At 34.4% G+C, this 15,518-nt stretch overlaps 1 protein-coding gene across 1 annotated transcript in view; it reads left to right on the top strand.

Moving 5' to 3' along the window:
- LOC149409767 (uncharacterized) overlaps nucleotides 1-15,518 on the top strand; it is a 154,791-nt gene that overhangs the window by 46,914 nt on the left and 92,359 nt on the right. The window contains exon 2 of the mRNA XM_089649201.1: nucleotides 6,062-7,355. Within this exon, the coding sequence (XP_089505327.1) occupies nucleotides 6,671-7,355 (685 nt within the window). The 5' untranslated portion in view covers nucleotides 6,062-6,670. The remainder of the gene's footprint in view (nucleotides 1-6,061; nucleotides 7,356-15,518) is intronic.

Below are 15,518 nucleotides of genomic sequence, written 5' to 3' on the forward strand. Positions count from 1 at the left end.
ATAAGCGAAACGATATTCCAATAATGATTAAATATCCCAAAGCAAACAAATAATAAATCACATGATTCGCAGGCCATCGTGTACACATTCAGAAATAATATTGCTCTCTCGTCCGTTGAAAATTTACAACATAGACCGACTCATATATCACATCGTATTGACAGATTTAGTCAGAATTTACGTGAGATGTAATTATTGTCATTGTTACGATCTGTTAACCCTATAAATTATTACAGTTCTTTGATTATATTATAGAACTAGTGGTACCCCGCCACGCGTTTTTGTAGCTCAGTCTGTCTGTGGAAGTAGAGAAACAAAGTAAACAGCATGTTTTTACCTGTCACAACTGACTTCTATAAAACATGAGTATACAAAAAAAACACGTGTCTTCGAATGCAAAGTTGTGTCAAAATTCCAAAGCAATCAGTAAAGATCTTTCGGAGAGTTAAGATTTTGAACAAAGAAACATTTTGTATTTATATAGATTGATTAAAACGCCAATTAAAACTGAGCAATTTAACTTAAGTTAATTAAGACTTAATAAATATTATTTCATGAAGACGATATTAGCGATTTTTAAACGAATGCTTGAAACTGAAAAAGATAAGGTCTCATCTAGGTACTTGAACCCAGGACTGCTGGACTACGAACTGAGCTAATAGGACCCCATTTCCTTTCGGTATTATTTAACTTTATAATATTCGATAAGAACTTGGATACATTTATCCAAGACTCTATCTACGTTGCATTTAGTTCGAGATGAATCTTGCGAATATACATAAAAATAGCAGTCCAGAAAATGATTATAAAAAAGTTATTGTTACCGAATAATATACTAATTTGAATTACATTAACTAACTCACTAACTAACCATCACGCCGTTTCCCCGCAGGGGTAGGCAAAGAGGACGGACCACCAAACAACTCGGTCTTGTCACACACTCCTTGCCTCATTCACATTCTTACATCGTCTCATACATATTCTTCTATTTTCTGACTCTTGACATAGCCCGACTCAAGTAGCTGATTCACTTGGTCGTGCCATGTCTTCCTCCGGCGTCCCCGACTTCTGCTACCATTCACATTTGCATCGTATATTTTCCTTACACTCCTTTCTTCGCTCATTCGCTCTACATGCCCAAACCATCTAAGCGTCCCTTTCTTGATCTTACTCATTACGCTTACATCAGCCTTGCACTCTTTGCGGATCTCCACATTCCTCACACGATCATACATGGTTTTACCACACATACGCCTCAGGGATCTCATTTCAACAGCATTCAATCTACTTTCATCCTTTCTTTGCCAGTTCCATGCTTCACTTCCATACATCAGGGTAGGTACCAGCACTCCATTGTGGACTGCTAACTTCGCTTCTTTGGACAATTTTTTGTTAGCGCCAACTGCGTTCAGTCCTCCATTAATGGAGTTACCTGCATTACTCTTCTTTCAATATCTCTGTCAGCCTTCCCATCTCTCGTAAAAATACACAAACTCATCCACCTGCTCCAAGTATTTCTCATTCACAGCTATATTGCACACTGTTTTCGTATTCTCTCTTTCAAACACCATTACTTTAGACTTATTTACATTCATCATTAACTCATTCTTCATGCATACTTCGTTCATCCTAGACACGAGAGACTGCAGATCATCCATACTATTAGCAATCAGCACCGCATCATCAGCATACAACAAGCAACATACTTTCAGATTATATTCATATTATTACATAATTCTATCAAATATTTTTTCCTCCTAGTTATCAAAAAATGTACCTTTCGAAATGAACCTTTTGTTAAAATATAATGTTTGTAAACTAACCTGTCTCGATACAGGTCCCTAGTGAGGTAGCCGTAGTTAAAAAGTACGTGAAACCCTACTTATATAATGTGGAATGAACAATAAACAAATTGCGTTAAGTCACGTTGGCGAAACCCAGATTGTCACTCTGTTTTTTGCTGTGGAAAATTTTGTTAGAAATACTTGTATATATGAATTTGAAGCCAACCCTAACGGGATGTGCTCATATGTATAATAAGCGTAATAACTTTTAATTCAATTACGAAAACATGTTATAAAAGTAACTTTTCAGATGAATAAGTACGCCTCGTGCTTATTATTCTATTTAGCTGGAAACTTGACTTTAAGAATCATTTGTTTAACTTTGTTTTTACTCTCTTGAAAAGTTATTCATTTTGGACTGGGACTCGAGTTCTCCCATCATGGAACTTATCTCATTTCAAAACAGAAAATCACATAATTAAGTCCTTATCCTTAACTTTAGTCATTTCGAAACATTTTCCAAACAACCATGTCGCCGTTATATCAAGATAATACTAATCCATTTATTTGGGACAATTCTACAACGATTAGGATTGGGCTCATATTTTTTTTCAAAGACATTGTTAAACTATCTTAAAGCTCTTTGATTAAGAGGAAGCTACAAGCCAAAAATGTGTATATTCTTGGTATACCTTATATTGTAGGTAATAGACATTAAAATCGCTTGACAAACGGAATCTAGAAACGTTCGATTTCAAGCACAAAACTGGTTTTTATTTCTTTGTAAATAATTTTATAAGAAAGTAAAAAAGTTAATCAAGTGAAACTGTCACAGAGCTTAGCTATAAATACTGTATTTTTAAAAAGATGTATTCTTTACGCGTTCATACATTTCTATTGAAAAAATATTTTTTTTTGTAGTTTATATTTATGCTTTTTATTGAGTAATTTATTTTTTTATTTGTATTCTACTCAAGCGAAACGATAGGGAAACCTTCAATTTATCTAAAGCATATTTTTTGGTATTCAAAATGTACACCAATTCGGTATATAGATTATTCAAAATAGTGATTTAGCATTAAGCTTCGCCTTAATGTCATAATGATTGTAAAGGTATAAATAAATTGCCTTAACCCAAAAGAAATTAGTCAATACACGAAGAAAAATGATCCTGTTATAAAAGTGATAACATGCCAATTTCCTGATAAAATATTAGTCATACGAATATATCGAAATCCACGTGTTCTTTTCCTAATTAATTACTGATATTTACACGGACCCGTGTTCTGCCGTCCTCATAAATTGTTCGGTTTTAACTGATACTTTGTTAGGAACTCTGTCAATTCATTCATTAAAGGCCTGCAGTCCCGTTTTTAACAGGAAAACGAATAATTCGACCAAATTTTTTAATAAATTAACTGTATTTTATCAGTTTATTTTCTCCGTGTACTAGCGCAGATCCGGCCCCTTCAATAAATCCCTTCTAACCGCCCCTACATTAACACGCCTCACAATGCTGCCCAACTGGGTGGCGACATAGCTCCCCTGCCCTTACACTGTACTGTGAGGTGTCACATAATGTTTTTTTTTTTTTTAAATATTGAAGGTGCCACTATGACCTTTATGCACGTCAAATTTGTAATCTTCTCTGTAATACTTATATTGGTGTATAACCGTTTTGTAGAGAACACGATGAAATAAATTTCAAGAAACGTTTTGATTCTTAATTCAACAGGGCGAAACTGAAACTTTCCAATACGAAAGTGTAAACACTAAACGTTAAATGCTTTCAATGTATTTTTTATATGAATTTGCATAGATCAAATCGTTACTAAATAACAGTTATATTGAGCGCTCAAAACACTGCATTCTTTATTGACCATTTGGCATGCCAATGTGTTTCTTTTTGTCGTTTCGTTAGTAACATTGTATGTATGTATTTTTTTAATTAAATCTCACTTGCCAAGGGCGGTTTGTAGTTTGCCCATCTCCCCTAATGTCATTCACAGCAATTATTTTCGATTGTTGACCTGCCACTATGGCCGAGCGGAAAATTAGATTTTAAATGTGAAATTAATGTGATTGGTTGCTATTGGATTTTGAAGTTTTTGTTTTGTACGTTTGACCAATCAGAATGGACAATTTAATTCTATTGTGGGTTTAATGGAATATTTAACTGACAAGAGATTTCATTGCTGTTTGATAAATATCGCAAATGTGTTTTTTTTTTGCTTCTATACTATACGATTTTATCGCTGCTTTTTAGTACTCCTGTCCTGATTCGACCGGCAGGTACACCAGGGGAATGATGTTGAATTGTTTTATCTCCCGGTAAAAACAGCAGTTTTAAATCACCAGGGGATGAGGTTGAACTGGTTTATCTCCCTGTAAAAACAGCAGTTTTAAATAAAATCCTCTTTCGAGCATGTAAACTCGGCCACCCTGACATATCGGCAATTTAGTTCTTGGTATACGATAATTGACGGTTACACCAAAACTAAACGCAGAAAACCATTTTAAATTATACTGTAATACCAGCTCTTAGAAGAATAGAGTTGGCAACATGGTATCTACATACATAAGCACACAATTTACCACAGCGATTACAAATCTGCCCTTAATAATAATAATAACAATTTATTCCAGAATGTAATGCAATACATTCCATATTTTGAAGTAATATGCATAATTAGAGTAAGAAAAATAATTATACATAGGCGATTCCGATAGGCACAAATAAAACGAAATATAAGTGAAAAAAGAAAAAGATAAACACAAAAATGAGTGTAAGCAGCCGTTTATGGAGGATATTTCTCCAGAGGGCCGTCAGGGGGGATTCCATCCAGGCAACCATTGCAGTGATGATATTGTTACTTGATTGGCTTAGTCTGTGCCATAAGCTTCCCATGTGATGGCGGAGAAGCGCTCTGAAAGTACTCGTCCCTCCAGGAACATTTCCGTGGCGCTGCAGCATCTCGGTAGGCGGAATAGTTGGCGATATGCATTATTGTAAGCAAATTTTAGCTTATGCCATTGGGATGAAGTGTAATCCACCCACAGTACTGACGTGTACAGCGAAGTGCAAAATGCGTTGAAAACTATCTTTTTCACGTTTATACTGCAAAAATGAAAACGCCTTGACAGCATTTGCTTGGCATTGGATATGACAGCTTATGATGGACACTGTAATGATGTCCGAGACGTTGTCTAAAGAAGTAGTTCAACACGGCATAATTCCCCAAAAATAAATCACTATAAGAAGGCTTCCCGTTTTCATGCGGGAGTCGGGTACAAACGTTTGTCGTGTCTTCTGGTGCCGTAGGGATCAATGACACTAGTTCTCTATAGCCACCTTTGAACGTCTGTATCCTATAGATTTGCTATCCGCCCGTTAAGATAAGATACGATTAAGTCCTAAAGCCTATTTAGTAATGAAGGAGATTCTGAAATCAAGAGAAGGAGCGAGCATTTGGTGAGCTTTATTGCCTGTAAAAGCGATCAGATAAGGTCGTACTCTTATCTTATGGATAAAAATCATGCCTCTTAAGTTTCCTTTCAGAATCGATTTTTTTGTAATAATTATAACTCATACAAATATTTAAATCTCTCTCTTACAAGGAACGGCTGCGCGGCCTTCTCCATACAAAACTTAAATTGAATAATTATTTATATAATCGAGTATTGCAAATATCTAGTACGGATTTGTGCTGCTTTATTTATTTGTGTTTTAGATTAGAAAATATAGGCCATTCAAGAATTCCAATTTTCACGATTTTACAAGCAACTTTTACATTTTTTTGGTAATTATTAAAACAACATATATATATATATATATATATAATAAAACTTCGTAAAAAAGTTGTTTATGTCTGAATATAAAATTTATATACGACAAGTTTGTGTTCCAATCTAAGTCGGCCGTTTGAAAATTAAATTTAATCCCATCAAAATAGTTTTTTTAAACTATATTTGCTTAGTAGGAAAGGTGAGATTATTTTTATAATAATTACCATTAAGTCACATATACATGCTAAACTTTACTTGAAAAATTGATTTATTTAACTACCCAAATTTTATATAGATATTTACTGTACCTTTCGTATAAAAAAATAATTTCTCAGTTTAGTAATTGTTAATGGTTGGCTATTTTGATAAATAAACATTTGAATTTTATATGAAAAAGGCCACGCCTCCGTTCCTTTTAATATGTTTTATTTCTTTGTCTGTATTTGTTTTTGTATTTCATATCTAATCTGCTTTATGTATCTTTGTTTCAGATAATCGTTCGCTGCAGACGTATTCTGATAAATGTAAACTTGCGATGGATTGACACCAAACCGTTCATACACTTTTTAATTAAATTTCCTGTCATTTCTATATTTGTTATTTAACGTTTCTTATAACCACATCGCCTTCTTTAGTTTTCGCGCTAACCTCAAATAAATAACCTAATCCGTCACGTAATTTAAATATTCCTATTAATTGTACTTAATCAATACTGTAGCTTAAAATATTCAAGTTTTTAAATTCGTTCAATTTACCGTGTGGGATAACTAGACGTTTGGCTGCGGTCTTTTTCGAGTTAAAAGCCCTTGGTGAAATAAACCCCGGATTCAGCCCAAAACGACAGTTATTTTGAGCGTAGTACTTTGACATTGAAGCACGAAAAGATTCAATGGACTCTTGTGCTTTGGTAAATATACCGTGTCGGTGCAAACCAACAGTCGGTCGTTTGTTTGCTCCAATAGAGTAAACAGTTTTAGATAGAGTGTTGCATATGATTTTAGTTTTTGAGTTGATTGTTTAACATCTGTTAGGAAGTGGTGAACTGCCGTGTTGATCATTGATCACGGCTCTAACTATGGTGTTTTGAACACGTTACCGCAATGTCGATGGACGAAGCAGATGCCAGCGGGCGTCTGGCTTCCGGAGACGTAAATAGAAAGCCCTCCTGCAGCAGAAAGAGAAGAGGAGGCGAACAGGATCAAAGAATCCTAGATTCCTTACGAGGATCAACCAAAACACTGCCCGATAAAGACGGTGTTGGCTACATTCCTCTGGAAAACAACGGAGAGATCAGCAGCATTAGAATGACTGCATCAGTGAAAGACATAATGTCTTCTGATGGGAACGATTTCAAATACGACGATAGTCGAGGGCGTGTAGAAACAAGCGTGAAAAACACACTTGTGACAATGATTTTCAATGTCATTCTACACTTAGGCCTGCTTGCAAATGTTGCGAGATCGTTTGTGCCCCTCCCAACTTCTTTGCCATTGCTTTCGAGCTGCTCAGAAGCGTGGCTTAGCTATTTTAAAGAAATTCAGTCTGACTGCAGCGAGAGAGGCAGTTTTCCGAGTTCTCCCCGTCGCGTGACCAAGTCCCGCCTGTCTTCGAAGACTGTGTCGGGGCATCTCCGAGTGACCTCGTGGCTGCTGCTTGCGCTTGTCTGCGCCAGTCCTTGTTCTTCGTTCGGGAAGCCCATCAGTGAGACCCTGCAGAGGGCCTACGCCAACAGCAGAGGACCCAGCCCTGGAGCCAAGAAGCTGCTCAACATACCGGAAGATGGAGGTAAAAATCTTTTATATATTTTTTCATTGATTGTGCCTGTTTTTTTAAAAACATATCCACCATTAAAGCCCGTGATGAGAGTGGTGGGAGACGCGCAGAATGTCTGAATGTGTTCTGCCAGTAGATAACAGAAGCAGAGTGAACACGTGCGTGCACTGATTTGTAGTTTTTTTTTGCAAATTGATATTTTCGCGATAAAAGTGGCTCGGTGGGGCGACAGATGCACTATCGAATCTACTGGTGCTTGTTGAATACAGGTTGCTTTACAAAAATAAAATTACAGTCCATTTCTTATTAAACTACCGATGTGAGTGGCTAGCATGCCAAAATCTAGCGTGTGTACGAGTATACCGACCTACAAGCACGCGTTTAGTTAGCATGCCAGCTACTCGCAAAAACATGCTTTTTCACTGACACGTGTATCCGCGGCGTAAAGCTTTCGAGTCATGCCGATAAAGAAAGATAAATATATTCTTAGAATATAAACCGATGTTTACTTATGGTGCTGCCACACGCAAAGCTCACATCAACAGATAATATAAAGCACAATAGCGCTCGCCATACAATCCCATACAGACCCGACACACGTAAAAAGATAACGCGCTATAAGTGTGGTTCTGAACTTCGCTAACCGAATTTATTTTACGTAACCGCTCCCGACGCGATATTTGAAAAGTTATGCGTCCCCCTCTCCGCAGTAAAAAGGAGAGGGGGTCATTTTAATTACGGAGCTACCAACTAAGTTCCGTGTTCCCTTTGACAGCCATGACATAAGCAGCCTAATAATGCATTTCTTATTTATTATGTTAGCTCATATCGTCATGTGTGCTAGTAAATTTAGAAACATAAAAAAATAACTTTATTTGGCAAACATACTTAACATATATTTAAAATATAAATATAATCAATATTTGAATTTGAAGTAAACAAATTTTCGCCCTTTCAAAATTAGTCATATTTTTAACTCAGTATGTTTATTTGGTAATATCATTCGGTTTTTTGATAAAGTTGGACGGCCCGATACCTACATAGAGAAGCTTCTAGTTTGTTCGTTTGTTGATTGTTTTCCTGGGTAATCTGGTTTGCTCTCGTCAGCTCTCGTGCTCTCTTCTCGTTCCCTGCCCTGGTGTTGGTCCTTGCCGCCTTTGCCTTCGACATTTTTGGAAATCGACGCGAGCTTATTTTACAATAATTTATTATATGTCGCTTTCGTCGATCGGCGTGCGAACTGCGAATTTCCTGATTCGACGGAGAGGTTATGTCAGGTTATATGAAAATGCGCTATTTACGCGCAGATTGTTTAAAATCTAAAAAGTTTATAAATAGCATTTATAATTATATAGTTGGCGGCATCATCATCTGAGGATGAGCTGTCCAACAGATCCAGCAATAGGCGACAAGTATCATCCATTTCGAAAACGTGCTCAAGCTGTCAGTAAGTAAAGTTGTCACTTTGACAGATGAAATTATGTTCCTCGGCCGCTCTCGAATTCAACTGACCCCCTCTCCTACCATAGGAAGAAATATTTGATAGCGTCGTGTGTCGGTAGAAAAGATGATGCGCTGTACATGTACAATAATACCTGCACAAATTCCACGTCCAATAATGGTTCTCGTGAACTTATAGAAATGTCGTGTTTCCTAAATCTTAGACAAGTGAACTTTATATATAACTGTAATAATAATCTATTAGACTTAATTTTTAGCAACTCCAACAACATAAGTGTACAACATGCAAATGATAACGTTTCAACAATTGATAAATACCACCCACCACTTTTTGTTAAGCATATATCTACACAAATTTTAAATTTAGAGTCTTATAAAGAGAAATTAAATTTTTATAAAGCCGATTATCCCAAGATAAACGAGTTTCTCGCCAAATCAGACTGGAACTTCATTAGTAAATGTAATAATATTAATGATATAATAGAATCTTTTTACTGCATAATTAAGAAATCAATTGAACTTTACGTCCCTATTACAAAATATAGGACATCTAATTACCCCAAATGGTTTAAAAAAGAGCTAATTTGTACTATCCAGGCAAAAAAACTTGCACATAAAACATTCAAAATATCTCGAGCTCCAAATGACTATCTACTTTTTTCTAAATTACGCAACAGGGTGAAAAACATGTCGATCTCCTGCTACAAAGAATACCTGGAAAATATTGAGCAATCGTTACAAAATAAACCTCAAAATTTATTCAAATTCGCAAATAATCTTAATAGTAATGAATCTGGTATTCCGTCTATCATATACTACAATGGTAAAATTGCTGATACACCTCAAGGAATTACTGACTTATTTGCCGAATGCTTTGGCGAAGTATATGTAGCAAACTCATCCAATAACCAGATACCTCAATTCAACTCCAATATTTCTATTGATTTTAACGACCTTGTTATTGATGTAATCGATGTTCAGCGTAAAATTACATTATTAGATACTCAGAAATCCGCTGGCCCGGACACCATACCCGCAATTTATTTAAAAAACTGTGTATCTAACTTAAAAGGTCACCTAACCAAAATATTTAATCTATCATTAGCATCTGGCCTTTTCCCACAAAAATGGAAGACCAGTTTCCTTAGTCCCATCTATAAAAAAGGCGACAAAACGGATGCTTCTAATTACAGACCTATTTGCATACAATCAGTAATACCTAAATTGTTTGAATCCGTATTTTTATCAAAATTTATGTTGCAGGCTCGCAAAATCATTTCCCCTCACCAACATGGATTTATATCCGGTAGATCTACACTTACAAATTTAATTATATACGAAAAATATATATCTGATAATCTAAATTCAAAATTGCAAACGGATGCAGTTTACACAGATTTCAGCAGAGCGTTCGATAAAGTTTCTATAAAAATCTTATTAAAAAAACTAGAAGTATATGGGATAAAAGGAAATCTACTAAAATGGCTTGAGACCTATTTGACATCTAGAAAACTGTACGTTAAACTATCTAACCATATTTCACACGAAATTGAAGCTTCAAGTGGGGTGCCTCAAGGTTCTCATCTAGGTCCGATTCTTTTTTTGTTATTTATCAATGACATTGTTACAATATTTGAAGGTATCCATTTCCTATTGTTTGCTGATGACCTGAAAATTTACACTATTATAAGAAATTTAATGGACTGTCTTGTATTGCAAAAAAACTTGGATCGATTATATAACTGGTGTAACATTAATGATTTATTTTTAAACATTAATAAATGTCATTCTATAAGTTTTTCTCGAAATAAAAATCCAATACTCTTTCAATATCATATTAACAATGTAAATCTTTCTACAGTAACATTAATAAAAGATCTGGGTGTCGTTTTTGATAACAAGATGACATTCGTCCCCCACATCGATGCAATCACGAATAAAGCACTTAAATGTCTCGGATTTGTATTAAGAACGTCCAAAGATCTAATGTATACTAATACACTCAAAACATTGTACATTACACTTGTCAGAAGCATTCTTGAGTATAATTCCTCTCTCTGGTCACCTCTATACAATGTACACTCACACAAAATTGAAAGAATACAACACAAATTTTTAAGGCATATAAATTACAAATTACATATTCCATTAGAAAATTTAAATTATAATTATTTAATGCACTTGCTTAAACTACCTGAATTATCACAGCGAAGAAAAATCTGTGATGCTTTATTATTATTTAAAATTATCAACGGTTATTTGGACAGCCCCGAACTAGTGAATTTGATAAATTATCAAGTTCCCAATAAGTACAACACTAGACTTCATGCTCCATTCAATATAGTTGCTTCTCGCACTAATTTTATGATCAACTCTTGTCTTCAGAGATTGCATCGTGTGGGGAATGAAACATGCTCTGTTGATATATTTTTTAATAAAAACATCGCCTCCTTTAAAAAGCGTATATGTATGCAGATATTAAGCAAAAATCCTGTTGATTGTTAATAATAATAAACTTAATACTCTGTAACTACTTTCATAATACCTACTTCTTTTTGTATGTAATTGTTGTGTATCTTTTATTTTTGTCATAATAATAAAAAAACTTACGTACATTTATAATAGCAAAAAAAAAAAATATATATATATATATATATTTTAAATTACAAGAATATTACTTACTTTTATAAATCGCTAGAAAATGTTTTGCACCACTGCCAACAGGTATGTTTCGAGTTTGTTTGTAATTATGTTTTGTGTAATATTGTGACAATTATAATTGCTGAATGTACTGTAGCCTGAGCCCAAATAAGTATTTGCTGGTTGAACTCCTCTATACAATATACAATTTACTTATCGTATACTAATACTTACCTGTGTTGTGCCAACTTGTCTTTCATGCTCAGCTTATTATCATAAATACTATGTTATACTTCTTATGATGCTATATACTTGTTATAATGCTCCTGTATAATTTACCTTGCATGTAAAAGCCGTCAAGGCGTGAACAAACAAATAAATAAACATTAACTTTTGATGTGAGCTTTGCGTGTGGTAGCAGCTTTACGATTATGACGCATTTTAGGTTCTTTGAAAACCCATATACATGTCTATTTGCATTTAATTTACTTTCAATAATGCAATATTCACCATGCATTTTCAATGATAATAGTAACAAATCTGTTCTTCTCGATCTTCGCATTCCTGATAAATGTCTAAGGCGCGGTTAGTAGGTAGGTTTGTTGCTTGGTTGTTTGCTGATTGGTTTCGCAACAATACCACTTTTCGTAGCCTCGAGGGTCACCTTTTGCTCACGCGTATCACCTCTACCTTTGGAATAATAATTACAGACTTCCTACAATGGGAATCATTGTTGTTCATTGTTGCTCTTTGTAGGGTATACAGTCAATATAATACTATACACTGTACATTGTGTACGACGCACCGAGCAGTGACATTTTAACAGGCAACGAAATTAGTGAGGTACCTACTGTGTTTTCCACAGATGAACATAAACGTTCACTAAATAAATCGATGGCCTGGCGCACACATGTTGTAAGTAAAAACAATTACGTGTTTTGAAAAGCATATATCAAGATTACTTACTTCTTAAATAGATATTTCTTGAGAAATTTACATTATTTCTGTCCTTATTTTGCTGCCTTACTTATTATAATTAACCTATTTAACCAAAAAAATGGTGTTGCTGGAATAAGCCCTACGCAACACACTCGAAGGACCAATCCCAGAACTATGTTAATTGCAATGTTATATGGTACTATTTATTTTTAATGCATCCGCTAAACTTGATTGACAGTATTCCTCAAGTTTAAACCCGGGCTTCTAGAACATAAGAAAAGCCCTGATTGAAATTAAATTTTAAATTGTACTTAACACATTGTCTGCGCTATGCCATCGAAATAACCACGCCGTTTCTCCGCAAGGGTAGGTAGAAAGGATAGCCGCCACACTGCTCACTCCTAACTTGGCACAAATTTCTTGCTTCATTCACATTCTTGTTTTAGTTAAGCGCACTTGAAGTGAAATGACACTAAACTGCGCTATATTATCATTCATACATCGTCTCATATCATACTCTTCTGTTATTTTCGCTCTTGACATGACCCGACTTGAGTATATGATTCGCTTGATCATTCTGTCTTTCTTGAGCGTCCCCGACTTCTTACATTCACATTGGAGTCATATTATTATTCTACTTAAACTGCCAGTTATTTTAGTCTCCGAAAAGATAAATGGATAGTATTGTGTTGTGGGCGTTTCTGTGTATCTAAACTAAGCTCAATTTTCCCCTAATCTTGAACTGATGATTGTTGCTGATCGATGTATGTGAGCATTTGAAGCCAACCCGACCATTATTAACTCGCGGTGGAGCTATGCAGCTTTGAAATATCCAATATACCAAAAAATACGTCGAAACAGCGTTTATTTTTTGAGTATATTTCAATTGTTTAATTCATTTAATTATTTATATAAATTAGTTTAAAATCTTGGGCGATTCCTGCCTTCAAAGCTAACGGAATCTTTATGGGAAGCTTGGATTTCGTTTCACGCAGGTAGAAAAAAGGAACAGAAGAATTTAAGCGGGTTTTACCTGTACATTATAAACAATAGAATAGGGATTATACTAAATTGTTTGGAAGCTTTTGAATTTCAGAAAGTCGTAAATATTAATAGTAAAGCAATTAAACTAATTAACAATCAAATAAATCTAACCTGTATTCCCATTTTAATGTGTTCGGCGAAACCCGTTGAATTTCCTTTCATTCCTAACTCTCTTGTATTTAATTAAGCTTAGCTTGACTATAGAGCAGAAAATATGTTATATCAGGAAAAACTCTCAAACGGTGAGCTCTGGCGAAATCGGATCTAACGCATGAAATTAAACTAAATATTTTTTGTTCAAAATATCTCAGTTTATTTTTTTTTGTCCATGAGTGACAGGCGTATGAAACATCCCTCCCACTGCGGTGAATGGAGATGGGTCGAGAGATTCCGGCTGGAGAGGTCGAAAGGTATCACTCAACCAGTCTCCCGATCGCGTATCAGGTGGGCAGATAGACAAACCTCACCCCATGCACCCGGGCATCCCTATAATAATAATAATAATAAGTGTTTCATTATCTTTTTTTTTTGTGTAACAAATAGATATAATGATATCCTCACTTGGATCTCCCGTGCTGAGGATTTCATTTACATATTATGTATAATTTAATTATAAGAAAATTAATATTACATCAAAGTTACAAATAAATTTAATTATGAACAAATATCATGCAATATAATTTTTTTTTTTAATAATTTTAAAATAAGTAAGATGTGTTTTGATATATATATATATGAAGTGTTTTTTGGTATAGTTATATATATGAAATAGCTTGCCACATTGGGTGACCTGTGGCAAAGATGTTGGTTATCCAATTAATGGCTTCCGAGGCGGTGGTACCCATGGCCACATCCCGAAATGAAGAATCTTTTTATTTATTTCTTAGTAAAGCAATCCCGTTGAGTTACAAAACTCATTGTAGGACCAGAGGAACTTAAAATGTATAGGTGGGAGTTAACAGGTACAATTTTACATAGGTATTTTGGTATCAATAATTATTAGTTTCACATACAAAACAGTGCAAAAATAGAAAAATGTCATAATAATAAGTTTCACATACAAACCAGTACACAAATAGAAAAAGGGAGGTTAAGTAGAACAAACAAGAAGAAACAAAAAAGAAACAGACAGGGATATACACGTAAGCACAGAGCCAAGGTAGGAATTTAAAAGAAGGTTACTTACCTTAACTCACCCACTAATACAATGATAAAAATAGATTATGCTCGATGACAAATCAAGTTACATACTGTGCTAAAACATAGAATTATCTGACCATAAAATGTTGTCCGTCTGCGATAAACATATTAATTTAAAATATTTATATATTGCTGCGGTTTGATACCATCACTAAAAGTGAATAGTTTCTTCCAATTTGTAAAAGCGTTTTAAATGGATTAGCGAATTTAATTCGCGCTTACCTTTTTATTTAATTTTTATTAATTAAGTACCGAATGATATCCGTTAACGGTGAATTTCTCAACTTCAAAAATGTCATCGAGATTGCACTGAAATAGGCCTCTTGCATCCCATTTTTTAATTTTATTTTCCGGTTTAGGCAAATATTCTAAGACATTCTGTATTTTTTTTTTTTTTTTAATCGTATTTTTGAAACCATGGCGATTTTTTGAAAATTTTAATCCGAAAAATCGGACCATTTTTTCATAAACCGGAAAGACGGAACATAATTTATGGGTGCGAAAACAAAATAATTACATAGCCCAAAAACATTTTAAAAAAAAACGACGCATTTCACACGAATGGCAGAGGAGAATAACGAGGCATACCAAAAATATTACATCTCATAAATATTTTTTTCCTTGAACCTTCTTATTGATCATTAATCCTTATTAATTTATTTAAAGTTTTATTCCAGCAGTACTGGGAGGATATTGCAATCTCAGTCTGCCATATTAAATGAGATGACATATAATATAAATATACTTATACACAATATTATAGGATTGATGAATATATACGATTATAATGTTCAGTCACTTAATCCAAATATTTTACAATAAAACCTAATGTACATAAAATTAAATGAATTAAAGGGGAAGGTTTATCAACAATATGAAATATATAAACAA

Source organism: Hesperophylax consimilis, chromosome 29 (genome assembly GCF_061612785.1).
Source record: "Hesperophylax consimilis isolate HC1 chromosome 29, BYU_Hcon_1.0, whole genome shotgun sequence".
Classification (NCBI taxonomy): domain Eukaryota; kingdom Metazoa; phylum Arthropoda; class Insecta; order Trichoptera; family Limnephilidae; genus Hesperophylax; species Hesperophylax consimilis.